Raw genomic sequence first — 27908 nt, 5'->3', positions numbered from 1 at the left:
ATTCACACAAAAACATCACACATACACATATGATAAATAAATAAAATCTGATGCTTCCACAATGGCGTTATGATAATATGTTACATCTCTAAATTTATACTGCTCGTAAAAAGCATGCTCCTTTTGTTATTTTGTGGGGGAAGAGAGGCTTTTAAAGGTGCTCAGAACATGGTCGTGCATAATTTCATATTTTAAGATCAGTTTTTGGGGCTGGAGAGATGGCTCAGTAGTTAAGAGCAGTTGCTGCTCTGCCAGAGGACCCAGATTTAGTTCCCAGAACACATGCCAGGTGGCTCACTACTATTTGTAACTCCAGGAGATCCAACGCCTCTGGCCTCTGAGGAGACTGAGTTCACATGCACATACCCATATGCAGAGACACACGCCTAAACATAATTAAAAATAATAAAACCAATCTTTCTAAAAGATTAGCTCTTATGTATTGCTTCTTGGTTTTTTCTGCAGGATGCTATGAGACTTCCACACACATCTGTGGAATATTCCTTTACATTGTGTGAATATATGTCACCGTGATTGGTTTAATCAGAAGCTGACTGGTTAATAGCTGGACAGGCAAAGGTTAGGCAGGACTTGCAGACAAAAAGAGTGTGAAAGAGAAGAAGGGAGGAGTCTCAGGAGCATGAGGAGATGAGGAGAGAAGAAGATGAACTTGCCATAGTGAGAAAAGGTACCAAGCCACATGGCAGAGCATAGATAAGAAATATAGGTTAATTTAAAATGTAAGAGTTAGCTAATAACAAGCCTGAGCTATTGGCCAAGCATTTATAATTAATACTAAGTATCTGTGTGGTTATTTGGTAACTGGCTGGTGGGAAAGAAAAGTCCACTTACACACATCTTTCAGGAGAGGGAGAAGGGGAGGGGTGAAGGAGAAAAGGAAGAAGAGGAAGTGGAAGGATAAGGAGGAAGGAAAGGGGATGGCAACAGACACTCCATCCCAGTCTTTCCAGGGCCTGGAGACTAGGGACCAATATGACCTACCACTAGACACAGATCACAGAGAGCCAGTTCTCTGTCCACCTCCTCCAGAACAGCAGGATCCAGGTTTTCTCCAAACCACACCACATGAGGTCGCAGCAAGCCACCACATCCTGCCTCCTCACACCTGGAAGAAAGTCAGCTTTAAATCATCTCTAACTGCCTGGCTAGCTCAGTTGGTAGAACATGAGACTCTTAATCCCAGGGTCATGGGTTCAGGTCCCACATTGGGTGCCAGATGTAACACAAAATCTAATAGGTCTTTTAATAAAAAACCTAGGAGCCAGACATTGGGGTAAATGCTGAAAGATTGGAGAGACAAAGGAACAAGCCACTGCTACGTCTTACTTCTAGGACTCCTCAGCCTGAAAAGGCTTTAGATCCTGTTTCCTCATGCCTTATATATGTTTCTCTGCCCAACCCTCACTTTCTAGGATTAAAGGTGTGTGTGCTTCCCAAATGCTTGGATTAAAGGAATGAAATCTCAAGTGCTAGGATTAAAGGCATGTGATTCCCAGGTATTAAAGGAAGGTGCCATCACTGCCTGGCTCTGTTTCTCTCCTAGACTGAGTCAATCTCATGTTGTCCAGGGTGGCTTTGAACTCACTGAGATCCATATGGATCTCTGCCTCCCGGGTGCTAAAATTAAAGGTGTGTGCCACCACTGCCTGGCTTCTATGTTTAATCTAGTGGCTTGTTCTGTTCCCTGACCTTCAGGCAAATTTTATTAGGGTGCATAATATATCACCATAGGGCAGGACTGCCCGGGATCCCAGGAAAGCAGGGCTGCCACTCAGGCCAGGAGATGGGAATTTGCCCTGGATATGGGACACTCAGGCGACTTTACCCTAGTAAGCTGTTATCTTGTCGTCATCCACCGAGCTGGGTGGACACCGCTTCAGCTAGCTTGGCCTTCTTGTTCTAATGACTTGTTTCTCTCTACATTGTGTGCTCATTGGCACTAATACACTCCCATTGCCCAGGCCTGGGCACAACAGCAGCCTCAGAGCTTCCCCTTCTCCAGCTCACTCTGCCTCTCACTGGAACCCAGGGCTCTGCATGTGGTAGAGCAGTAGTTCTACCAATAGATGGCTTCCCCAACTTCCTTTTGACATTTTACTTTGAGACAGCTTTTGGGAAATTGCCCCAGCTGACCTTGAACTCACTTGTGGGCCAGGCCAACCATGAACTTGTGGCCCTCCTGCCTCAACTTTTCAGCCTGTCTACAGAGTGAGTTCCAGGACAGCCAGGGCTACTCAGGGAAACCTTGTTGGGACAGGGGATTTCTCTTCTTTCACACCCTATTACCTCTAGGTAATATAGTCTAGGTTTATGTTCTAAAATCTTCTACCTTCTATATCGGCTCCATCTTATTAATGTCCTACTCAGGAAACTTCTAGAATCCCCTGATCTTTTCAGATTGAAACTTCCGAGTTTAGTCATGAAAAGCCTCATTTTAAAAAGTGGAAGAAAAAAAGAAAAAGAAAAAGAAAAAACCGAAAAGGATCTGTGGTTAAAATAAACCAAAGAAGTATGACTAGAGCACAACCATTTTTCAGAAAGCACTGACTCGGGGCTGCAGGGGTGGCCCAGTGGTGAAGAGCACGCTGCTCTTGCAAAGACCCAAGCTAGTCTGGTGGCTCATAACCGTCTTTGACTCAAGCTCAAGGATATCCAAATGCCACTGACCTCCAAGAGCACTGCATTCAAGGGTACACACCCATATGGGGGACAGGGCCTAGATCACTTGAGCCTAGGAGTTTGAGGCCAGCCTGGGCAACACAATAAAACAGGCTCTTTTAAAAGGCTCTGGAAGATGTTTCGTCTTTTGTCCTTTCACCCCTGGACTCAGAGGTCAGGGAAGATTGTTGCATCTGTACATTTAAAGGCCATCTCTCTCTCTCTCTCTCTCTCTCTCTCTCTCTCTCTCTCTCTCTCTCTCTCTCTCTCACACACACACACACACACACACACACACACACACACACACAAATTGAGATTTTGATTACTAATTTTTCTTTTCTGCACTCTTGAACACCAGCTGCACATCAGGTTTTTATTTACCTGGGAAGTTTGTCAACTGGGATCCTGGCGTCTTGAGTCTCTGGTTCTGGAGCCCTGAAGTCAAGAGTGTGAAGAGAATGAATACTTGTGGTAAAATCAAAGAACAAAGGGAGGATGTGACATAGTCGTCTGTGCCTTACCCGGCAGTGTATGTATGGTACAAAGGTACTTGCCCGTGCATGCTAACTTAGAAGGTTCACAGAAGCATGGACCCTGAATACTGACTATTGGTGAATTTGTGTAGGCGAGAGTCTCAACGGGGTGGTTGATGCTTCTCCAATGAAACTATGTTAGTATTTTACTTCTGTAAGTTTTTACTGCTCTGAAATGGTTCAGAAGATTTTTTCTCAGTAGTTTGAGTTGACCTCTAAATTTTTTCCTAATTATAACAATAATACACCTTCATCATAAAAATGTTGTGAAATTCACAATGAGATGAAGGAGAAATAAAAATTACCCATAACCTCTCCATGCCTCACAGTCACAGCCAATCCTTTCTTGTGTTTTCTTGTGGTCTTTCAGCTAATATACAGATACATGAAGATGGAGTGGGAATTTGTATAAATAAAATTTGGGGATCATACAGCCAATACTCTGTATGCATCTTACAGTTTTTACTTAGCATGGTAAATTATGAGTCAAATATTTCTTTCATCAGATATCTGTATAGTGTCTAGTCTTACACATTAGAAACATCCACGAGACTCTTCAATGAACATTCAATTTCCTCACATACATGTTCAATTCAAGGGGAAATGACATTTATTCTGCAGTACATTATAATTACCCTTTTCCTGCTAATGCTGGACAAATTGGACTCTTGTAATTCTCAGCGACAGCGCCACAAGAGGTGCACCGAGTTTTAAATAATGTTCCTGAAAGAAAAGACACGTGCCAAGCAAGTTCAGAACTTAGTATCATAGAGAGCAAAGTCTCCATGTTTGAGAAGCCAGAAAACAATTCATCTTCCTATGTTCATTTTTACTGAGTGGTCTACCCTAAGAATCATGGGAAATACAAAAACATGCTGTCTTAGTCACTGTTCTACCGCAGTGAAGAGACGCCATATGGGCGGTGGTGGCACACGCCTGTAATCCCAGCACTCGGGAGGCAGAGGCAGGTGGATCTCTGTGAGTTCGAGGCCAGCCTGGTCTACAGAGTGAGATCCAGGACAGGCTCCAAAGGCTACACATAGAAACACTGTCTAAGGGGGGAAAAAAAAAAGAGAGAGACACCATGACCAAGGCAACTCTTACTAGAGACAGAATTGAATTGTGGGCTTGCTTACAGTTTCAGAGGGTCAGTCTATTGTCATTATCCCCGGGACATGGCGGAAACATGGCAACACTCATGGCACTGGAACAGTAGTTGATCCACAAGCAGAGAGAGCAACACTGGGCTCAGTGTGGGCTTTGAACCCTCAAAACCCACCCCCACTGACACACTTCCTCCAACAAGGCCACACCTCCTAATTCTTCTGGAACAGTGCCAGTCCCTGCTGACTGAGCGGTCAGACAGAAGAGCCTATGGGGGCCGCTCTTATCCAAACCACCACACATGCTCTACTGTTTAAACAAACAAAGACAAACTCCTTCAAGGACAGTGTGACCTGGTGGGGAAATAACTACAAGGCTAACATCCCCCATTTGCCCCAGGGTGATGTTAGATGTAACTGAAGAGATCTAGAGGGAAGTAGCCACTCAACCTGAAGCCAAGAGTCTGAGCTCCTAACTAGGTGCACAATTACAAAGGCCAATGGGCTGGAGAGACAGTGCAGCTGTTAAAGGTTTAGTCTCACACCTTCAAAGTCAATCATTTAGAGTGCGTAAATCCTTTGATTTAATAGAACTTGAACCTTTTCTACCAACGAAACACACTAACTGATTAACTAATAAATAAAAATAATTGCTGGTAATAGCAACTATCCACAGTGCAGTGATGGTGACTACAGCTCAAACAGCTGCTGCCTGCTCACGGCGCTTGGAGCTACACACCCACAGGGCACACAGACAGTGGCAGCCTGCCTACTCTGCCTTCTTTGGAGACCACCTCTCCTCTACGGCCATGCTGAGCTGCTGGAGCCATCCATCATATGACAGATACAAGCCTGGCCACAGGCTGCAGACGAGCACATTCACAGTATGTCACTCTGGCAGCGGAGTGTGACCCAAGTGGAATCACTCAAGAGGTGTGTTTTCTGAGTGGCTAGCTCTGACGGTTCATCCCACCAGCCTGACAGACCTTATAATCACCTGGCATATACACCTCTGGGCATGTCTGTGAAGATGTTTCCAAAGAAACTTAGCTGAGAAAGGAAGCCCAGGCTGGAGCGATGGCTCAGTGGTTAAAAGCACTAGGTGTGCTCGCAGAGGATGCAAGTTCGATTCCCGGCACCCACATGGTGGCTCTCAGGTATCCTTAATTAAATTCCAGGAGGATCCAACACCCTCTTCTGGGCTCCAGGGGCACCAGGCACACACATGGTGCACACCCATACACATACAAGAAAATAAACAGTTCCTTCAGGTCTTAGCTCCTATGTGACCAAATTAAGAAGAAACAACAGTAGAACCACCAAGAGACCACAGCCATGGGCCGCCAATTCACAGCACACACTTCACCCACTGAGTGCCCAAGGGTAAGAAGGTTGTCATTCAGAGCCTAGTAGAGGTTGCTCCTGTCCAAAGCAGGAGTTTCCGATGCTTCCAGGCTTCCCGAGCTCCATGTCAAGCTGCATTACTGCGTGAGCTGTGGCATTTCAAAGTCACCTGGTCAGGAACTGATCTTATGAAGCCTGGAAGGGCCAAACACTCCCACCACAACTTCGACCTGTTGCCGCTGACCCATAACCTCCACTACAGCCCATGGAAAAAGCTGGCTTTGGAAAGACAGAAGAAAAACCATCTGGGAAAAATAAAACCATAAAAATAAATAAATAAATAAATAAATAAATAAATAAATAAATAAATAAATAAATAATATTAAAAAGAAAAGGAAAAACGTTTAAAAGCGGGAGGAAGATCCACCTTAAATACAAGTGGCAGCTTGGCCGAGAGTCAGTGGCACACACCTTTAATCCCAGCACTCAGGAGGCAGAGGCAGGCGGGTCTCTGTGGTCTACAAAGGGAGTTCCAGGACAGCCAGGACTGTTACAGAGAAATCCTGTCTCAACAACAACAACAAGAAATGGCAACACCCACAGGCCTGGGTCATGAACAGAATAAACAGAATAAAAAGGAAAGCACAGGTGTGGTGGCACATGCCTTTAACCTCAGGTGAATCTCTGAGCTTGGGCCAGCCTGGTCTATTTAGTGAGTTCCAGGTCAGCCAGGGCTACGCAGAGAAACCCTGTATCCCCGCCCCCCAAAAAAGAAGGCACAAGAGAAGCACCTCAACCCCCTCTGCTTCCTGAGTGCTGCTGCAGGATAACCAGACCTTCACACAACGAGCCAAATTAATCCACGATTACTGTGCCACCTCAGACCCTGGGCCCAGATAAAGCACCTTTCTCTGAGTTGTTTTTTCCAGGCATTTAGTCACAGTGATTTTAAAAAAGTAACTATTTCAGGGATTTTTTTTTTTTTAAACAGGGTGTTGCTATCCTTGTTTAGTTTGGTCCCAACTCTAGACTCCAACCATCCTCTGCCTCAGTTTCCCACTTATTTGAGACTATAGGTGGGTAGTCAACACTTAGCTTATGTATCTTAAAATCATAATCGAATTCAGTGATATGGAGTTTCTTTTATTTTTACCTCAGAAAAGAGTTCTCACTATTTGTAACAGGACAAAAAAAAAAAACAACCCACCTAATATGTACATGCAATCTTTTGTAATTCTTCAAAGAACACGGTAAAACCAGTTTTTGTGCATGGCAGGGAAAACGGCTCACATGTGGACATTGCTGAGAAATAAGCAGAAACGCGTGGAAAACAGCGCAGAGCCAGAGGAAGGTAAGTGTTAACCAGTGGACAGAATTCTGTATCAGATGACCCTGAGTGGGCTGGAAGTGCTTTTTACTGCAACTGTACAGCACAGACAAATGGGTGAGCTGCTTCTCAACTTGTATACGAGGAAATGCATTCCTTGGGTTTATAGTTTTGTGGATACTGATACTAATAGTCTTGGGCAGAAATCTACACAGGAAAGAAGCCAGAGGGACGGAAGACAAACTCCATGGATGTTACAAAGGGTGGGCTTGATACAGATAAGGCCCGGGGCCAACAGCCCTCTCTCGGGCTCTAGGGTGAAGCAGGATGGCTTCAGTGGCCAACTTCCTACTGTGGACAAAGGATAAATAAATACACCCCAGGAGGTTGAAGTCACAACTGGCCATGTCCAGTCCTGCTGAAGTCACAGTGGTCCTAGCACCCAGGCCTTTCTCCTTCTGTCCCTCCATCCCACAAGGTGTACACCCCTCGGCCTCCCTCTCTCTCTCCCAGTCTGTCTGTCTGTCTGTCTGTCTCTCTCTCTCTCTCTCTTCCTCTTTCCTATCTTCTATTCGTCTCTCTATTATAATAAACCATTTCTGTGAGGATGCAGCCTCTGGGTTGTAAATGTCCACCCGCCCCGCCACCATGCCTGCCAGCCCACAGCTGCATCTGCCCATCACACCAGCATGGTTCACTGCACACACGGGATACCCACGCCGCCCACCCCATAGTAATAATTCATAACATTGGCGCCCACATACAGTATCATAACACTTCCCTCCCTGGGTAGCGCTGTCACAGCACAGCCTCCTTCCACAGATATCCCAGGAGCAGGGACTGTGTTGACAGTGCTTCTCTAGTGTACAGGAACACCGATTACACCCGATACTGTGCAGTGGGGCCGTTGGGAGAAATGCAGGTTTTGTTTTGGTGTGTCCAGTAGGACCTGCCTAACTGAAACCCAGAGGAGCTGACACTATTGGTTCTCAGTCCATACTCCAATAGCAGGTTGCAGGAAATAACAAGTGGGTGGTGCCAGTGGGCAAGGTGTCCCTTGTTGCCAGCAGGAGCTGTTCAGGTGCTATTGGGCACTAGTGTGTCCCCGAGGGAAGTGCCACAACATCCTGCGGGAGGGATAGGTATGAAGCAGTGTAGGGTGGAGAGACTGTTTTAAAATCTGGTCTCCTGCACTTGGGAGGCAGAAGCAGGTGGATATTTGTGAGTTCGAGGCCAGCCTGGTCTACAAAGGGAGCTCCAGGACAGCCAGGGCTACCCACAGAGAAACGCTGTCTTGTAAAAACAAAAAAAACAAAACAAAAAAATCTGATCTCCCTCACCATGGATTTCCAGCAGGTTCTTGGTGCCAGCCTTGCGGTGCAGCTCATCAATGTTCTGGGTGATGACTACAAGCCGGCGGCCCTGGTCACGCAGCCGAGCTTCACACTGGGCGATGGCCATGTGCCCCGGGTTGGGTTCCTTGCTCTGCATGACCTCCCTCCGGTAGTGGTAGAACTCCCACACCTGAGATGGGTTGCGGGCAAAGGCCTGAGGAGTGGCCAGGTCCTGAGGGGAAGGCAGAGGTCAGTGAGGACCTGTGGGGGTGGAGATGGGCAGCTGTAGGTCTGGCTAGACTGTGTGGCACGGGCCTAGATCCCAGTCCTGGGAGCACCCCGGAACTTTAGACAGGTCACTCTTAACTTCCCTGCTGATGAGACAGAAGCAACGTAACCCACCTCACTGATCTCACAAATTATGACAAGAAGTAAAACGACGTGTGGGAAAGTGTCTGGGGTGGAATTTACTCCCATAGAGCTCTGAGAAATAAAAAATTCAATTTCATTGTGAGGGAGCTCCAAAAAAAAAATATGAAATGAAAAAATGCCCCTGTGAGATCCATCAGGCACAGAAAAGAACTTAGACACACAACTACTCACATATACATATTCACACATATTACACACAATTAAAAACACAGCACATACAGACACACAGTATACAACTATACACATCTACACAACTACATATAATTAAATGTATTGTGCACAAACTACACATATGTGTATGTACACACACATAGCTACCCCATACATATATTCATATTTACACATAAACCCTACATATATATGCATATATACAACATATACATAGTCACATGTATTTATGCTATAATTATGCATAAATATTTGCATACACACAACTGCATGCATATATACAGCTACATGTATTTATTACACATAAGGCATATATGCATGTATACATATAACTATATACAAACATACAGTTATACCCATGCAATCAGACACATATACACACATATGATTACATGCATGTAGCTACATGTTATAACATGCACACTACACATATACATATGTATACACTCACACACAACTATACAATATATCCAGCTATGAACAGATGGCTACATGTACTCAGAAGTATACATGTATAAAACTAAATATGAACATTTAGTTACATGTACTTATACATGAACAAGTATATACAAACATACATACAACTATATGGATATGTTACATCTTCTTTCACACAAACCACATGTATGTATGTACATATGAAAAACTACACACATCATATGGCTATGTACTTATAAATTATACATCTCTATCTATCTATCTATCTATCTATCTATCTATCTATCTATCTATCTATCTATCTATATCTCCATCTCCATATCTATCTATCTAGATCTATAGATATAAAGGAAGGTCAGGAGAACTTGGGCCAATCTGGAAAACAGAGCCTAGCCCCTTTAAGAAAAGCTGCTCCTTGCTTGGAGGGGGAAGGCACCCCTTACTCTCCCACCTCCCCACCCCAGGTGACTGAACTGCTACAAAAGGCCAGCAGGGGAGGCTCCCAGGAGCCTATAAAACATCCAGACAGCCTCCAGCGGGCTCCGCCTCCAGCGGGCTCCGCCTCCAGCGGGCTCCGCCTCCAGCGGGCTCCGCCTCCAGCGGGCTCCGCCTCCAGCGGGCTCCGCCTCCAGCGGGCTCCGCCTCCAGCGGGCTCCGCCTCCAGCGGGCTCCGCCTCCAGCGGGCTCCGCCTCCAGCGGGCTCCGCCTCCAGCGGGCTCCGCCTCCAGCGGGCTCCGCCTCCAGCGGGCTCCGCCTCCAGCGGGCTCCGCCTCCAGCGCCTCCCACAGTGACAGGAGCTGTTTGTCCCTTTGCTGTTTTCCTCTTTGTGGCAGGTCCTTCCCGCCCTGCTTCAGTCTGTGACTCACTTCACTGCCCCCAGAATGACAATCCGCTTTCCCTGGGACCCTCAGGGTCTCTGCTTCCACTGTGGGGCGGGCGGGGCGTGTCCCTGCCTCAGATCTCTGTCACGTTGTCAGTGGCTTCTGTCTCCCCGTTACTTCACATTCCTGTCTCAGTGGGTCTCTCCAGGACATACAATTAATTCTTCTTCCCATGGAATGAGCTTGGTGGTACCCTAGATGACCACCCCTCACCAAGATATTCAAACACATATGCATGCATACATACAGCTATATAATACATACTCAAACTCTACAGAAATGCATGCACACCCAGCCATACACACATGTGAGCCACATTAAATACATGGATACATACACATAAAAACAAAATCCATTAACAGAATACATGAAATATCTGGACTTGAGGCACTGGCCCTCTTCTAAGACAGAGTTCTTTCTGTGATAGAGGCACAGCACAGCTGTCTGGGCTGGAAGCTGACAGGAAGTGGACAAGGGTATCCTTAACGGTCATGGACATGTTCTGTATTCTGCCTGTTACTTCAGGTCCACAATGAACTGTGCACACAACCCACAAGTTCATTCCAGGCTGTGTTAATTTTGAAAAGAAGCATATCATGGGTGTCCCACACTCATAAGCACTTCTCCACACCAAGCAGACACCCCACCCCAGGCAGAGACGCTAGCCTTCCCTTTGAGAGTCATGGCAGGCACAGTGCATGACCCTCCTGACCCTCCGGGACCCTGTGCTCCTTCTCAACACCTGGGACACCATGGCCAGGAGCACCTGTGCCATTAACCTATGAACTGTAACTGCAGAGATGGAATCAGATGTGCCCTCTGACCTCTGCTTACTGGCAAACTCTGAGCTTCCTCTGACACTAGAGCAGCCCCTCCCAGTTCTTCCTGCCACCTGCTCCTGTCCCCAGGGATGCCTCTGGTGATCCTTCTCTCTTCCTGGACTCTTGGAGCCCTCTACTCCTTACTCCCCTCCTGGGCCTGAAGAGTGCCAGCACATCCCAGTTTCTCCTGCTTCAACGTTTAGGAGGAAGGAGGGGGCAGTTCTTGCTCTGCACTCTGTGAGAAAGCCCTGCAGATTCTTCAAGGCATGCACTAAGGTGGTTAATTTTGTCTTCACTCAACTAACCAAAATGTATGAAGCCTGCATCATGTGCTAGCGTTCTGTGGCTGGGAGCTTCACAATGGACGCAACACATGAAGTTCTCTGCTCTCTAAAACTAAGGATTTCCAGGATGGGAGAGACAGTTAAGAGGGCCCAAGCACAGATCCCAGAACCTGCATTAGGCTGCTACCAATCACCTCTAACCCCAGCTGCAGAAGACATAGTGCCCTCTTCTAGTGTCCGAGGGCACCACATGCATCTGCAGCACTCCACCCACATACACACAATTAAAAATAAAAATGAGCTGGGCGTCCCAGCACTGGGGAGGCAGAGCCAGGTGGATCTCTGTGAGTATGAGGCCAGCCTGGTCTACAGAGCGAAAACTACACAGAGAAGCCCTGTCTCAAAAAACGAAAAAGAAAAGAAAAGAAAAGAAAAGAAAAGAAAGAAAGAAAGGAAGGAAGGAAGGAAGGAAGGAAGGAAGAAAGAAAAAGATTTAAAACTAAGGATTTCCCAAGCTGAGGGGTGGGAGTGGGGGAAGGGAGGGGTAGGAGGAAACAGAAGAAGGCAAAGGACCATAATGGAATATTCTGGAGAAACAGCGCTAGAGTTGAAGTCTGGAATGTCTTCTAAAGGCCCAGCATGTTGAAAGCATGGCTCCCAGCTTGACACAAGTGAAAAGATGTGAGCCTTTGAGAAGTGAGGTCTAAAGGGAGAGTTTAGGTCACTGGGAATAATGTGAAGGAGCCCGTGAGGCCCTGTGGCACCATCCTTTTTCTTGCTCTGTCGTGTGTTCCCCATGGTCCCTGCCGTGACGTACTTTCTCATCACAGGCCCCAAAGTAACAGGGCCATGGGTCATAGAGTAAAACTTCCAAAACTCTGAGTCAAATTTAATCTTTTCTCTTTATAAGCCAAATATCAGATATCTGCTATAGTAACAGAACACTATCATTTATGTGTAGTGTGTGTATAAGTGCCTGTAGTTGTAGGTGTGTAGAGATATGCATATGTGCATGCATATGTGTGTTGTTTAAAAGTACCTGTAGCTGTATATATGTGTGTACTTGTATATGTGTATACCACCTAGTTATTTGTCAAGTTGCCACGATCCATCTGAGAAGGATCAATTGAGAAAATGCCTCCATCAGATTGGCCTGTAGGTAAGCCTGTAGGTAAGCCTGTAGGGCATTTTCTTGATTAATAATTGATGTGAAAAAACCCAGCCCACTGGGGGTGGTACCCCCCCTGGGCAGTTGGTACTGGATACTATGAGAAGCAGCACTCCCCCATGGCCTCTGCATCAATTCCTGCCTCCAGGTTCCTGCTTCTAGCTCTTGCTTTGACTTTCCTCAGTGATGAACTGTGACCTGAGACCTGTAAGATGAAGTAAACCCTTTGCTTCCTCAAGTTGCATTTTGGTCATGGTCTTCATCCTAGCAAGAGAAAGCTAACTAGGACTGTACATAACATAGACACATCCTGTGTTATAACCATGGTGTTGACTATACAACTTTATCCATCTGCTAAAACTCACTGAATGGTACACTAAAAATGGGTAAATTCATCTGTATGTCTATTTTAACAAAAACTAAACAATAAAAACAACAAACCAACCAAGCAGGGGCTAGAGAAATGATGCAGTGGTTAAGAACACTTGCTTCTCTTGCAGAGAACCCAAGTTCAGTTCTCACACTGGATGGCTCACAATTGTCCATACCTCTAGCTCCAGGGGACCCAGCACCCTCTCTGGCTTCCTGGGTGTCTTAGTCAGGGTTTCTATTGCTGTGAAGAGATATCATGACCATGGCAACTCTTATCAAGGAAAACATTTAATTGAGGCTGGCTTACAGTTCAGAGTTTTAGTCCATTATCATCATGGTTGGAAGCACGGTGGAACGTAGGCAGATATGGTGCTGGAGAAGGATCTGAGAGTTCTACAGTTAGGCAGCAGAAAGAGAGAGTGACACTGGGCCTGGCTTGGGCATCTGAAACCTCAAAGCCCACCCCAGCGACACACTTCTTCCAACAAGATCACACTACTCCAACAGGGCCCCACTTCCTAACAGCACCACTCCCTCTGAGCCTATCGGGGCCAATTTCATTCAAACCACCATACTGTGGGATGTCTTTCTATATATATGCTGTGAATATGTTTTGCTACCATTGGTTAAAAAAGCAGCTGCTTTGACCTATAGCAAGGCAGGATACAGCCAGGCAGGAAATCCAAGCAGAGATACAAGGAGAAGAGGGTAGAGTCTGGGAAACACCATCCAGCCACCCAAGGAGCAACATACCAGCAGACCAGTCAGCCACAGCCATGTGGCAATACACAGATTAATAGAAATGGGTTAATTTAAGTTGTAAGAACTAGTTAATAATAAGTGTGAGTGATTGGCCAAACAATTATAATTACTATTAAGACTCTGAGTGATTATTTTACAAGCGGCTGCAGGATGGGGCGGACAGAGAAAAGCCTCTGGCAATATTTGGCACCCAATGTGGGGCATGGATCCACAGAAGACCTAAAAAAGCTTTAAAAAGGGTTCTAAAACACATAAACAGAGCCAAACACAACTTTTTAGTTGTATCTCTCATGCAGGCTGCAGTACAGAGATGCTCTGGCATTTGGGCTTGAGCATAGCATGGTGGATTCTTGCTGCAGTACACAGAGGTATCTCCAAGCTGCACAGCACACTGCATGGTGGATTTAGCTTCTACTCATACAGATGAAAAAGGTTTGTAGGCTGCACACTACCTGGTGGCAGCATAGACTCCAGAGTTGAGAGAGTAAGCGAGACTATCTTGGGTACCTCCACCATGTTGGGAAGCCAAACAGGGTGGAGCCAGCAGCCAAAGCCACCACTTTGGTCCTAGCCATGCCTGTTTAGCAGTTTAAAACAATGATCAGAAAAGGATTACAGGTACACAATAAAGACAGATTCAGACAAAAAGAAACCACTAAATGGGTCACGGTGTATTTAAAAAATGTACGTAAGCTTGGGAGAGAGAGGAAAGAGTAGAGACAGTTATAAAAAGAAATAGTTTTCAAAAATAAAGTCTTTAAAGAGTAAAAATAATATAAAAAAAACTAAGCCACATAGAGATGGAAAATACACAGAGAGTCTGGATTATGTATATTATTGTTTTCTTTGAATTTTTTGACTGTTAATGAGCTAACTGCAGAGAGACATTTGATTGTGGGGGCTACTAAGTTAAATCAACATATATATTTTAAGGATATCTTGACTTCAAAATTTGGGACTAAGGATATGTTGCTTTGGAAAAGAGGTTCTGCTTTTGTTTCCACAGAAGATAAGAAGCTGTGGATCCCTTCTAGGTTAATACAGTTTGATTGACTAAGACCCTCTAAAAGGTCTCCAATGAGAACCATGGCCCAGATGATCCAATATCCACAACAGCTTCAAGGCTACTTGCTAAGATGGACCAACCACACAAAATACCCCAGTCAGGACTTGACCATATTCTAAATTTTCTCAAGATCCCCATAAGATTACCAGTGCTCCCAATCAGCAGAAAGTAGTATAGAAAAGTACGCGCAAATTCCCAAAATATTGTTTATGAATAGTTGTTTTTATTTAAAGGGGGTTGGTTATAAATGGTTAATGGTCAAAGTCAATCTCTTTCTAAGGAAGGAAGGGGGACATGATGTAAAAAAGATGGAGAAGGGGTAAATTATTGCATCTACTTTAATTCAAAAAACAAATGTTAATCTCAAAATACTTTACATTGGTATGAATTTTCGATTGATACAAATTTAAGGTCAGTTTTGTTAAACTATATGTATATTTCTATTCTTCTTTAAGGTATCATGTGTACACAACTCACTTAAAAATGTAATGTATAGTTAGAAAAATACAAATTAACAGTCATCTATAATTGTCAAACATATAGTCATATTAGTTAGGTTTTCTAGATATACAGCAATATATTTCAGATAGGTAGGTAATCTTCAAACACTTCAAAGACCTACAGAATATATCATTAAAAAAAAAAAAACTTAGACTTTTCTGGACAGTGAGAGACTTAACAGAAGAAAAAGGAGTAAACAGCTGCTGTGAACTGAGATGCTGACCTCTGACCTCCCCAAGAGAAAGATGTTCAGATTACAGAGCTACCTGCAAGGCACACAGAGGAGCTCTGGGGTCCTATGCACCATGGTCACAGGGTGTGGGAGTCATCACAAATGGTGAGGTCAGCTTTTCAGGGATGCTGTTAGTTACAGTAACCCCTCACCCATACTGCTGTTAGTTACAGTAACCCCTCACCCATACTCTTGGTATAACCCAGTAAAACCTCACTCCTTCACCCAACCAGTCAGTGGTGCAATCATGACTTTGGTCTGTGGCGCACTCCCTTTCTGGGGTGAAGTGAGTGTGTGTGTGTGTGTGTGTGTGTGTGTGTGTGTGTGTGTGTGTGTGCATGTTTCATACACATGAGTATACAGATGTGCACATCTGTGCATGAGTTTTCAGAAGCCAGAGGACACTGAGTGTCTTCCTGTTGCTGTCTGCCTTATTCCTTGAGACACAATCAATCTCTCAGTGAACTAGAAGCTTGCCCTTTAGGCGAGGCTGGCTGGACAGCAAGCTTCCAGGACCCTCCTGTCTCTACTTCCCAATGCTGGGGTTTCAAGCATTCCCAGCATGCCCAGCTCTTTATGTGGGTGCTGGGAGTCAAACTCAGGTCCTCATGTTTGATGCTTGCACAGCAAGTGCTCTTACACACTACACCGTCTCCCTGGCCCCCAAATTTGCTATTGTAGTCATCATAGAGACCTTGTTAAAACAAAAAACAAAGAGGACAAAATAGTTACTGCCAATTTCAAACACAGCCCCTGGGCTCCAGGCATCAGTATGAATGCTGAATCAACCTTCATAATAGTGTCATTCAGAAAAAGCCTTTGGGATTCTGGAAGCATTACTAACCTGAGCTTGCCATTTTCTCCAATAACCTCCAGCTCCTCTGAAAGTTGGAACTCCACTCTCCGCACTAACACCAGCCCCTGAGATGATGGCTATGTGCTTTGCATTTGCAAAACATTTCCGAAAATCTGCCATATCTAAACAGAAAATAAAACCTGTGTCAATCCAGAGTACCAATGGGACATTTATATTCCACATCCATTTTCTATAGCGTGAAATTTGACACTGAATAGACTTACACTGTAAGATACTCCAATAGGGGCTGAAGAGATGGCCCAGAAATTAAGAATACTTTTTGCTCTTGCAGAGGACTGCTGTTCAGTTCCCAGCACCCACATGGTGCTTTACAATCATCTCTAATTCCAGTTCCAGAGGATATGGTGCCCTCTGCACTAACACTAGCCCCTGTGGGCACCAGGCACACACATGCATAATACAGGCAAATACTCATACATATTAAATAAATAAATCTTCAAATAAAAAAGAAAGATTTGAGATATTCCAATAAAAAGCATTCCTCAGGGCTGGTGAGATGGCTCAGAGAATAAGGGCACTTGTCACTAATCCTGATGACCTGAGTTCAATCCCTGGAAGCCACAGGGTGGTAGGAGAACAGACATCTACAAATTGTCTTCTGACCTAAACACACACTATGGCACACATATGTCCCTCTCCCTTATATAAATAAGGTTTAAAAAACATTTCCTGTACCATGAAGACATCATCTTGGACACTTGATGGTGGTTACATGGTATCTCCAGGAAATGAGGGCTTTGGGCACACACCTACCATGGCATCTCAGCTCCACCTTTAGCCCACTGTATGATCTGAAGTACTTATGCTCTGTATACTTGGTTCTGTGGGCTGTTTGGTGTATTATTATCATAGAACATAGTTGTGCAAATGTAAAAGGAAAAGGGTTGATGGATCCAGATTTCTTATGGAAAGTCAGGATAAAGCTTTTATGGTTGTGGCCGAGCTGAATAGAGGCCCACTAGATGCCAAACATCTAAAATTCTCCTCATATTCACTTGCCCTGTGAAAAGCATGTTAAAGCTTCCTCGGCACCGTGACCAACATAGGCATTTATAAGGATGACTTACTAGAACTTGGACGAGCCATAGTGAGGCAGATCTTGCTTTGTGGGGAGGCCGGAGGCTTCAGTCTACAACACAGCTGGGAAATGAATCGGATTGGAACAATCTGGAGTGGGCGCATCAGGTTTTCTTTGAAGTGCTACTCCAGCAGGCTTTAGAAAAGCTATAAAACAACATAGAAACAATCATAAAACATTCAAATACATAGTGTGTCTTAGTCTTGTTAGAGGTGTTATTGCATGTATATAAGTACAAACATTTTGCTACTCAATTCAAGATAACTAGTCCTGAGTGGAGAATCTCATAAATATACTCAGCCAGCTGAACATTGTTAGTCCAGCCTACTTCAAATGTGCTCACAACAACACTCACTGTGAAATCTGTTAGAATAAAGTATCAAACATCTCACCATTTCTAATTTTATTTCTATTTATTTATTTATTTATTTATTTATTTATTTATTTATTTATTTGAGATAGAATCTGGTTACATATTGCAGGGTAGCCTTGAATAATGTTCCTCTTATTGCAGCCTCTAAAGCCAGAGATTACAAGCCTATATGCCGCCATGCTGAGAGAAATATTTTTTAAGTTTTTGAGGGTGGATGAAACCTAGGGCTTCGATTGTACTAGGCATCTGGAGCTACACCAGGTCCTTAGCTTGTGATTCATTGAACACAGAACTAAAAAGGAAACATGGCAATTGCAAAGCTGAAAACTCCTAAATGCGCTCATGGTGAGTAAGGGACTATTTTGGTAAGAATGCCCTAACATGGTGGAGGCAGGCAGTGCAGGAGTTCAAGGTCATCCTCAGCAATACAGGGAGTTCAGAACCACACCTAGGCTACATGAGAGCCGGTCTTAAAAACAAACAAGACAAAAAATGCAAGACAAAATGAAACAAAACAAAAGGAGAAAGATAAAACAAAAAGAACACCCTTAGTTGAAGTCTTTAGCAACAGAACGTCATGATATTCAGCCTGGTTGTTTTCACTTATGCTCTGGACTGTTGCTCAGGTATGCAGTGCCTCTCACATGGAGCTGTACACCTACAGTCACTTCTGAGACCCTCAAGAATGTGAGGCTTCCAGGTCCACCCCAGACCACAGTCAGCCACCTGGCCTAGCCCACAAGCCACAGGGTAATCTTGATGGCCACTCATGTTTGGAATCATGGTTGTAGAGGCTTGGGAAAGCGTTAAACATGAGGAGTGTGTGCATGTGTGAGTGTGTACATGTGTGAAATGGAGACCAAAGGACAGCTTAAGGCATCTATCCTCAGAATTTGAGACAGGATCTAGAATTTGCAGAGCAAGCTAAGAAACCCAGAGATCTACCTGTTTCTGCCTCCCTAGAGCACACACGACCACACCTAGTTTTTTGGTTTTTTTTAAAACATGGGTTGTGGGTTTAGACATAGATGTTCAAGCTTGCAAGACAAACACTTTATTTACAGAGTTATCTCTCTGGCCCCAAACATGAGAATTCTTTAAAAAAAAAAAAAACAAAAAGCAAACAAGCAAAACCCCTGCTGCATTTGTAACAGTCCAAAACACTTTTTAAAACCTGGCTACCTTTGTCCAATCTATTTTTTATTTTTAATTATGTCTATGTGTGCATATATGTGTGGACAGGCAGTTGTGAGCGGCCCGACATGCTGCAAGAGTGGTTCCCAGCCGCTAAGCCATCGATGCAGCTCTCTTCCTGAACTTTTGATCAAAGAGTTCTGATGACGAAGTGATTTTTGAAAAGTGAACTAGATGGTGATAAGTTCGAGGCCTCCTGAAGGCCTCTCGGATGCTGCAACAAACTGAATCAGGCCAAATTGGAAAGCCCAGGTTTAACGGGTAAAGTGCTCCTGGACGATTCCCTGGCCCCAAAGAGAGGAGAGACAGACCAGAAGAACCACTTCTGGGATGCCCCTTATAGATCCCCTGTGGGAGTGGTCCTGAGCCTCTCTGGGGGAGGAGCTGTGTTTGGAGGGCTTTGAAGGGGCAGGTTTGGGGAAAGAGAGGGGAAGGGAGCCAAGGTGGATCTTCCACCAGACTCCTTCCAGACATTCCAGACTCTTTGAGTATAGGGATGCCAGGGTGCCAGGGGTTGAGGTGGATCTCCCACCCAAACAGATGGGCTATGTATACTGCCACAATAAATAAGATGAAGGTGACAATGTGTCAGTGAAACCTGTCAGTTGTGAAGCTCATTTAGTAAAAATTTATACTTGAGAAATTTTGTAAGAGGAAAACAGGGGCTGGGCATGGAGGCATATTCCTGCAATCACAGCACTCAAGGGGCCAGAAGCAGGAGGATTGTTAGTCCAAGGCTAGCCTGGTCTACATAGTGAGTTCTAGGTTAGCCTAGTCTACATAGGAGACCCTGGCTCAAACAGAGAGAACAACAGTTGGACTGATCCAAGATGACTTTATCTACAGACATTAGAGACTTGGGTTAGTAGAAGAGCTTAGAACAGGCCTAAATCCCCATCCAAAGAAATAAGTTCAATAAGCAAGGAAAAACATTTGCAGTGTGCAATACTAGGCAGGGCTTGGGAGAGGTTAAATCAGTTTAAGTCGGTAAGATTCTCACCATGCAAGCATAAGAACCCAAATTCAAATCTCCAGTATTCATATAAAAACGCAGGGGTGACAGCACATGCCTGTAACCTCAGCACGGAGGGGCGGGGACACACAGACAAAGACTAGAAATGGCTTGCTAGCCAACTAAGCAAGCTCAAGATTCAGTGAGAAAGCCTGCCTCCAAAAATAAAGGCCAGTGAGATGGCGCTTGTCACCAAACCTGATGGCCCGAGTTTGATTCCCCAGAACCCACATGGAGGAACCAGAGAACCGACTGCCACTAGCCGTACCCTGACTTTCACAGTGACATGAACATTTACCCACACACACCAATAAATGTAAAACAAAACAAAAAAACTCAACTTTTTTTTTTCTTTTTCTTTTCTTTTTTTCTTTTTGGAGCTGAGGATCGAACCCAGGTCCTTGCACTTGCTAGGCAAGCATTCTACCACTGAGCTAAATCCCCAACCCCAAAACTCAACTTTTTAAAGATAAAAGGAATAGAGCAAGATAATCAACAGTGGCCTCTGGCCTCCACAAGCACACATGTACACACACACTATGTCCATACACATTCATTCACGTCCACAAAGATTTCTGTAAAGCATTTATTATTATATTCCCCTATGACATTCCAAAATAAACAAAGACTATATTTATGGTCATGATGGAAGGGTAGGAAATACAGACATGTGGGCAAAGGGGAGCAATGAATGTGCCCTGTGTACTGATCACGGCAGCAGTTACATGGCAATATCTATCAGAACTTACAGAAGTCTACACTCCCAAAGAGTTATTTTTACTGTATTTGAGGTATATTAAAAAATGATGGGTAAAATGTCCAGTTTTATAAGATGAAAAAAGCTCTGGGGAAGAATATCCCCAGCCACCAACCAGGACTGCACAGTGGTTTTAAAATGGTTAGGACAGTGTGGTGGTTATCTGCATCGTCAGCTTGACTCCATTTAGATCACCATGGAAGCATACCTCCAAGGTCACCCATGAGGTTTAATGGAGGAGGGAAAACCCACTCTGAAGGTAGGTAGCACCATCCCACCAGGTGGAGTCGAGGAGTGTTCACTTTCTCTGCTTCCTGGCTGCAGATGCAGAGGGACCAGCTGCTTCCTGCTCCGGTCAACATGCCTTCCCTGCCACGATGGCTTGTCCCCAAACTGTGACCCAGAATAAACCATTCCTTCCATACGTGGCTTTGCCCCACCGATGAGAAAAGGAATAATACAGATGGTGAACTTCATGTTCTGTGCATTTTGACCAGTTTTTAAAAGTCAGAATAAGAGAGTTTGGTATCAACTGATAGAGATCACCACAACACATTTTTGGAGAGAAAAGGTTAATTAGTACTTTGTAAGAGATGGGACTGACAAAAATTTGGCACTTACTAGGATGTTTATTTTAAAATTAAGATTCCTAAGAAATCAGTGAAAGAATTAGGCGTGGGTGGGAAAGAGTATATGCAGAAATAAGAAAAGAAGCCAGGGTTTCAATATCTATGTGAGTATCTTGCTCAGACTGTCAGTGTCTTCTAGGGTGTTAATTTTATTTTTATTCATTTATTTTAGGTGCACAAATGTTTTGCTTGCATGCGTGTACTTGTGTGCACTGCATGGCTGCATGGCTGGTGCCCTAGGAGTTCAGAGAAGGGTGCTACATGCCCTGGAACTGGAGTTATAAATGGCTGTGAGCTACCATGTGGGTCCTGGGAACTGAACCTGGGTATCTACAAGAGCAGCAAGTGCTCTTAACCTCTGAACCATCTCTCCAGCCCTGTTTTCCAGAGATGAGGGAGGAGGTTCATGGAAAATTGCTTGCCAGCACACCCAAGGCTACAAGTGTCTCAAAGGATTGATTGGATGGTTCAGGCTCCTGTGAGGTCATGGGGGGAGAGGTCACATAAGTGTTTGGCTGCTATGAGGAAGCAAGCCACTTTGACTGGACATTGTAGGGGACATTATTGATGAGTAAGAGATTGTTGGAAAGCAACAGGCTTTTGGATTCTGTTTTAAACAACATACTTACTTGTATCTCAGTTGAAACAGGATTATCAAGCAGTCTGGGTTTTCTCCTGATCCACTGTGGTCACGTGTGGCCTTGCCTGATGTCGGTGTTCTGTGGCATGGTTTATATTTAACAGAACACCAAGGCCTATCAGATAGTTCTTGACTCCAAACAGAAGCAAACTAAATGCCATCAACTTACACACAAGTGAACAAATGATGCTTCCTCACAGAACGACAGCTGTTCAGCAAGAAAGAGGGCAAACTGCTGACACACTCAACCCCAGGAATGGCTCCCTAGAGTGGTGTGCAACAGCAGCTTCACCGTGAGAAACATGCCTACCACAACCTTGGCCAAGCCATCCAGGACAGCATGACCGGCAGCAAGACCTGGCGACCTCATCTGCCTCCCACAGATGATGCAATGGGAAGGGCAACGGTTTGCGGGTGTGTGACTTTTCTCCCAAGACACATTATGTAATTACCAGAAATACCATACAAACCCAGTTGAAGGGCCCCTGTTCAGCATAATCAGCAGCACTCCCCACACAGTTAACAAAATTATGAAGGGTGAAGCCTGGCAAACTGTCTCCAGGGGGCCACACGCCTGAAAATGGACCTTGGTGAGACATCTTGCAAAATGTGACTGTTCATTAGTTAGAAGTGTAGCTACACTAGTTGGTAGAAGAGATGTAAATGTCCTAATTTAGATCACTGTACTCTGGTTAGGTAAGATGTAACATTGGGAGAAACTGGGTAAATAATACACAGGAAGTCTACTATGTTTGCTTTAAAGTTGTTTTGTTTTTTTTCAAGACAGGGTTTCACTGTGTAGTCCTGACTGTCCTGGAACTCCTATGTAGACCAGGCTGGCCTTGAACTCACAGAGCTCGACCTGCCTTGCCTCGCAAGTGCTAGGATTAAAGGTGTACACCACCACCACCCAGCTATGTTTGCATTATTTCTGGAAGCCTTAAATTATTTCAAAAATAGAGTTGCTTTACAGAAAATAAAACAAAACCACAATGCTAGGGCCGGAGAGATGGCTCAGCAGTAAGAGCATCCGGGTTCCATTCCCAGCACTCACACTGTGGCTCACAATCATCTGTAACACTGGCTCTAGGAGATCCCCTCCTGGCCCCCATAGACACCAGGCACACACATGGCACACACACATGTAAGCAACACCCACATACATAAATAAAAACAATGAAAATAAATTACATTCAATGCTAATAAGCCTAACACAAAAGTCACACTCTGAGACCATTTACATGATGAAAAAGGAAGCTATAGATATACAAATACCATCCTTGTCTTAGTCGGGGTGAGCAGACAGGGACCATTAGAACAATGGGAAATTCTGTACCCTTGTTTTTGGTATTTTTTTTTTTTTTTTTTGAGCTGAGGATCGAACCCAGGGTCTTGTGCTTGCTAGGCCAGCGCTCTACCGCTGAGCTAAATCCCCAACCCCTTGGTATGCTTTTTCTGACAACTTGTAAACTGTAAAATAAAGACAGTGATTTTGACAGTGTGTGCACTGTACCTCAGTCAACCCCAATTAAAAACCAGATACAAGCACACAGGCACTTCCAGTGTCACCTGTCTCTGTTGTGAAGAGACACTGTGCAGAGAGCTTGGGAAGCTAAAAACGGAAGGAGAAAAAGTCAGCCAGAATGAATACCTGAGCTGGGCGAACACGGAAGATGATTGACACAGGGTCGCATACTACACCCAGACTGGCTTAGGACTCACTCTGCAGTCCAGGCTGGAATTCATGGCAATTTTCCTGTCTCATCTTTCTAAAAGCTAGGATTACAGATGTGAGCCACCAAGCCCAGGCTTCATAGTTGCTTACTTCATATCACATATAAAAATCAATTAGACCCCCCAAATCAATTAGAAATGGATTAAAGACTTAAACACACCACCTGAAACTGATACTACCAGCGGAAAAGAGATGGAAGTCCTGACGTTGCTTGGGCAATGATTTCTTAGCTAGGACCCTAAACACAGGTAATAAAAGCAAAAACAGGCAAACAGGTTGATGAAGGAATCAGTCATTTCCACAGTGGGAGAAAATATTTCAAACCATACAGTTGGAACAAAGTGGATGACCTTACTAACATGAGTAAGAAAAGGTAAGCACAGCAGGGCAGGTGTACTGACCTGTGGAGTATATAAAGTATATGCACTGAGGAGTATATAAAGTATATACACTGTGGAGTATATAAAGTATATACACTGTGGAGTATATAAAGTCTATACACTGTGGAGTACAGAAAAGTATGTACACTGTGGAGTATATAAAGTATAGACATTGTGGAGTATATAAAGTATATACACTATGGAGTATAGAAAAGTATATACACTGTGGAGTATAGAAAAGTATATACACTGTGGAGTATATAAAGTATATGCACTGAGGAGTATATACAGTATATACACTGTGGAGTATATAAAATATATATACTGTGGAGTATATAAAGTATATGCACTGAGAAGTATATAAAGTATATACACTGTGGAGTATATAAAGTATATACACTGTGGAGTATAGAAAAGTCAAACTCACAGAAGCAAAGAACAGATGATGGTTACCAGAGGCTGGGTGAGGGGGACAATGTCGGGGCATGGAGATGTTTGTCAAGGGCACAGACTCTCAGCAAGAAAGAATACATTTCCCTAGTCTATTGCACAGCACACTAACCATAGTTGATACCGATGTAACGCATGTTTCAAAATTTTGAAACAAGTAAACTACAAAGGTTCTTACCACTAAAAAATAGTGAGATGATAGACATGTTGATTAGCTTGGCTTACTCTTACTATATATAATACATGCATATATCAAAACACTCCATTGTACCTCAGAAATATATACACAGTATATATCTCTTGTCAACTGAAACGCAGTTTTAAGTCATGGGACAGACGACATGGAAACTGTACTGGCAGAAATGTTCCCAGGCTGTCTGTAAAGAGTCATTGGACACGAAAAGCTTCACAAATGATATTAATACACCAGTCCCAGGCTTTGACGCTGACTGGCTCCCGCTCCTGTCGAGGCTACCTGCCATCAAAACCTAAAAGAGGTTACAGCCTAGGACCCAACTCTCCGGACATGTGCGCGCCCTGCTTCCAGCCCCCGCCCTTGGGGGCTTTCCTCCAGTCGGCCTGCAGCTGACCGCTCCTGATTTCCCATCTTCCAGAGCTGAACTGCGTCCCCAGCCCTCCACCCCAGCCCCCACACCACTCGCAAAACTTTGGGGCACCATCCTCCCGGGTCCTGGCTTGGCCTTAACCTATCCCCATTCCTCTGCTAACATGATCATCAAATCCTTCCGGCTCTACCTTCGGACTGTGTCGCGATCCGCCCCTCTCTGCACTCCCACCGCTACTGCTCCAGCCTGCCCCCCGTCACCTTAGCCAAAGTGCCCTTCCTCCAGGTCACCGCCTTCCGGGGCCCAGCTCCCCCTCGGCTCTCTTCCGCCCATCGCCCATCCCGCCACCCACCCTGTCGCTGGCTTCCCTATCGGCGCTGGTTCGCGCATGCGCGGGGTGGGGCGCGCAGAGCCGGGACAAAGCCGGGACCCCCCGAGGCCGGCACTAGACGCACCTGCGCTAGGCGGTGTGGATAGACCAGGCAGGAGAAGCGGCGGCGCCGAGTGCTCGGCGTCCTGGTGTCCCGCCCCGGCTGCAGCGGCCCCTGCCGGAGACCCGGAGCGAGGCCCGGGCCGGGCTCTGATTTTCTTTGAGGTTTTGGTGGGACCACGAAGTCACAGGGACTTGCTTGCATCTTTGTGACCTTCCAAGGTTCATTCCACTTCCCAGACGGGTCATGAACTGCCACCTGCCCTGCTGCCTCTTTGAGCACACAGGGACGGCAGTTTCAGTACAGAGTTTGGCAAAATCAGAGTCATTTCCCTTGAATTTCTGTGGCAAACCCTGGCGAGTCGGTTCCAGGCTAGCCCAAACCTCTCTAACTTGAGAAGTTGTGGTTCACTACGGCTGGTGCCGAGATTCACCGACTTTAAGGACTTCTCCACCTTTCTAAGATACTGGTGATGGGCCCAGTGGACCAGAAGATGAAAGGTGAAATCATCTGAGATCTTGGGAGCGAATCAATTCATCTTTATCTTTATCTTTCCCATCTTAAATCTCAAATGTTCCATTGGCTGGACGTTCTGCCCACTTTGAAGCCCACCTGGACAAAAGTGTTATATTCCACTGTTGTTTTTTTTTTTTTTGGTTTTTGTTTTTCCTTTTGGTGTTGGAGATACTGAACCTCATGTTGGGCAAACTCTCTCCTACTGAGCTACATCTCCATCAAATCCTTTTGGTGCTTGGCATGCTTGTGTTAGCTACCACCATATGTTAATTCTTCACTATCAGTACTCAGAGGATTGGGGGAGGGACAGCTCCTCATTGCAACTTTTCATGGACCACAGACCCAATATGTAGCCCTCCAGCACCCATGGGTTCTGCCATTTCTGCCGCACCGTATTCCATCAAAGTTATCCACACTGTAATGGGTGCCCATGGTAGAAGTTGCCATTAAGAGGCATCTAGTGGTGAGCTGAGAGGATAATTGAGATAATAGAGCCCTGAAAAGCAATCCCTTCTAAGGGGAGACAGGAAGGCACGTTGAGCAGCTGAAAAAGGATCCATGTAGTTCTGAAATTTGGGGGAAGCAGCATTATAGGTACTGTACAGTTAGGGTTTCTGCCCCTGCCCCTTAACAACACAAGTGCTTGAAAGTAGAACAGGTTGATATGGAATTAAAGCACTTGGCTCATTAAACTCTGCCTTGCTTGGATTCTGAGGAACCATCCCGGGGCCTCTGGAGTAGAAGCTTAAAGAGAGCTGAATTTGTAAATCATTACCCATCACTCCACAGTGCTCAGGGGACAGTGTCCAAGGCAACTACTGAGCAGAAGAGTGGCTGGGGCTTGAAGATGCTCCTTGCCCTCTCCCTTGGAAAAATAAAATAAAAATGAAGTCTGGGAAGCTTGCTAATGCAGATGTGGATGTTTGGTGGACAAAGGTAAAATCATTTAAGTGATAAAGTGATCTTGCTTGTTTTCCACAGGTGATGACATTTAGGGGCTGATTAGCCCTAGAGCAGCAGTTCTCAATCTGTGGGTCCCGACCCCTCTGGGAGTCAAGCAGCCATTCCCCAGGGACCGCACGTCCTGCATATCAGATATTTACATCATGACTCATAACAGTAGCAAAATTACAGTTATGAGGAAGCAACAAGATAATTTTATAGCTAAGGGTCATCGTAACATGAGGAACAGCATTAAAGGGTCGAAGCATCAGGAAAGATAAGAACCACTGCTCTAGAGGAAGAGCAGTCTGGCCAGAGCAGGCAGCAGAAACCAACGCTGAAGGGCTGATTTGATTAGAGAAAATGATTTTATTAATACTAGATAACAGCTGTTCCTGTCCCTGCCCAAATGGAAACAATTTCTACTGATCAAGGTTCTCTAGAGGAACTGAGAGCATGAATATATATTAAAGTGGGATTTATTAGACTGTCAACTTGTCACAAGCTAGAGTCATCTGGGAATAGGGAATCTAACTTGAGAAAACGTCTCCATCAGATTAGCTTGTAGGCAAGTCTATGAGGCATAGCCTTCATTAATGATTGATGTGGAAGAGCCCAGCCCACTTCGGGTGGTACCACCCCTAGGCATATAGTCCTGGGATACATAAAAAACAAGCTGAGTGAGCCCTAAAGAGCAAGCCAGCAAAAAGCATTCCTCTACGGCCTCTGCTTGAGTTCCTGCCCTGATTTCCCTGGACGATGGACTGTGATGTGGAAGTGTAAACCAAATAACTCCATTCCTTTCCAAGTTGCTTTTGGTCGGAGTGTTCTGTCACAGCACCAGGAAGCAAATTGCTACAATGATAGAGCTGGGTAGTCC

General features: G+C 44.9%; 1 protein-coding gene across 10 annotated transcripts in view; it reads right to left on the bottom strand.

Annotated features, from left to right (window-relative positions):
* The window catches only part of LOC118583776 (NAD-dependent protein deacylase sirtuin-5, mitochondrial), a 37639-nt gene extending 11978 nt beyond the window's left edge, over positions 1–25661 (bottom strand). For 3 of the 10 annotated variants that reach the window (XM_036187417.1, XM_036187410.1, XM_036187420.1), the window contains exons 1-7: positions 25595–25661; positions 17393–17549; positions 16293–16426; positions 8330–8555; positions 3851–3938; positions 3064–3117; positions 1003–1126 (exon numbers count right to left, since the gene is read on the bottom strand). In XM_036187417.1, the coding sequence (XP_036043310.1) occupies positions 1003–1126; positions 3064–3117; positions 3851–3938; positions 8330–8555; positions 16293–16426; positions 17393–17507 (741 nt within the window). In that variant the 5' untranslated portion in view covers positions 17508–17549; positions 25595–25661. The other 7 variants (XM_036187416.1, XM_036187413.1, XM_036187411.1 and 4 more) reach the window with 7 other exon arrangements.
* Positions 25662–27908: the final 2247 nt, after the last annotated feature.

The sequence above is a fragment of the Onychomys torridus genome, chromosome 5 (assembly GCF_903995425.1).
Source record: "Onychomys torridus chromosome 5, mOncTor1.1, whole genome shotgun sequence".
NCBI classification, from domain to species: Eukaryota; Metazoa; Chordata; class Mammalia; order Rodentia; family Cricetidae; genus Onychomys; species Onychomys torridus.
The sequence above is the reverse complement of the archived record's forward strand: the minus strand, read 5'-3'. Positions and strand labels throughout refer to the sequence as shown.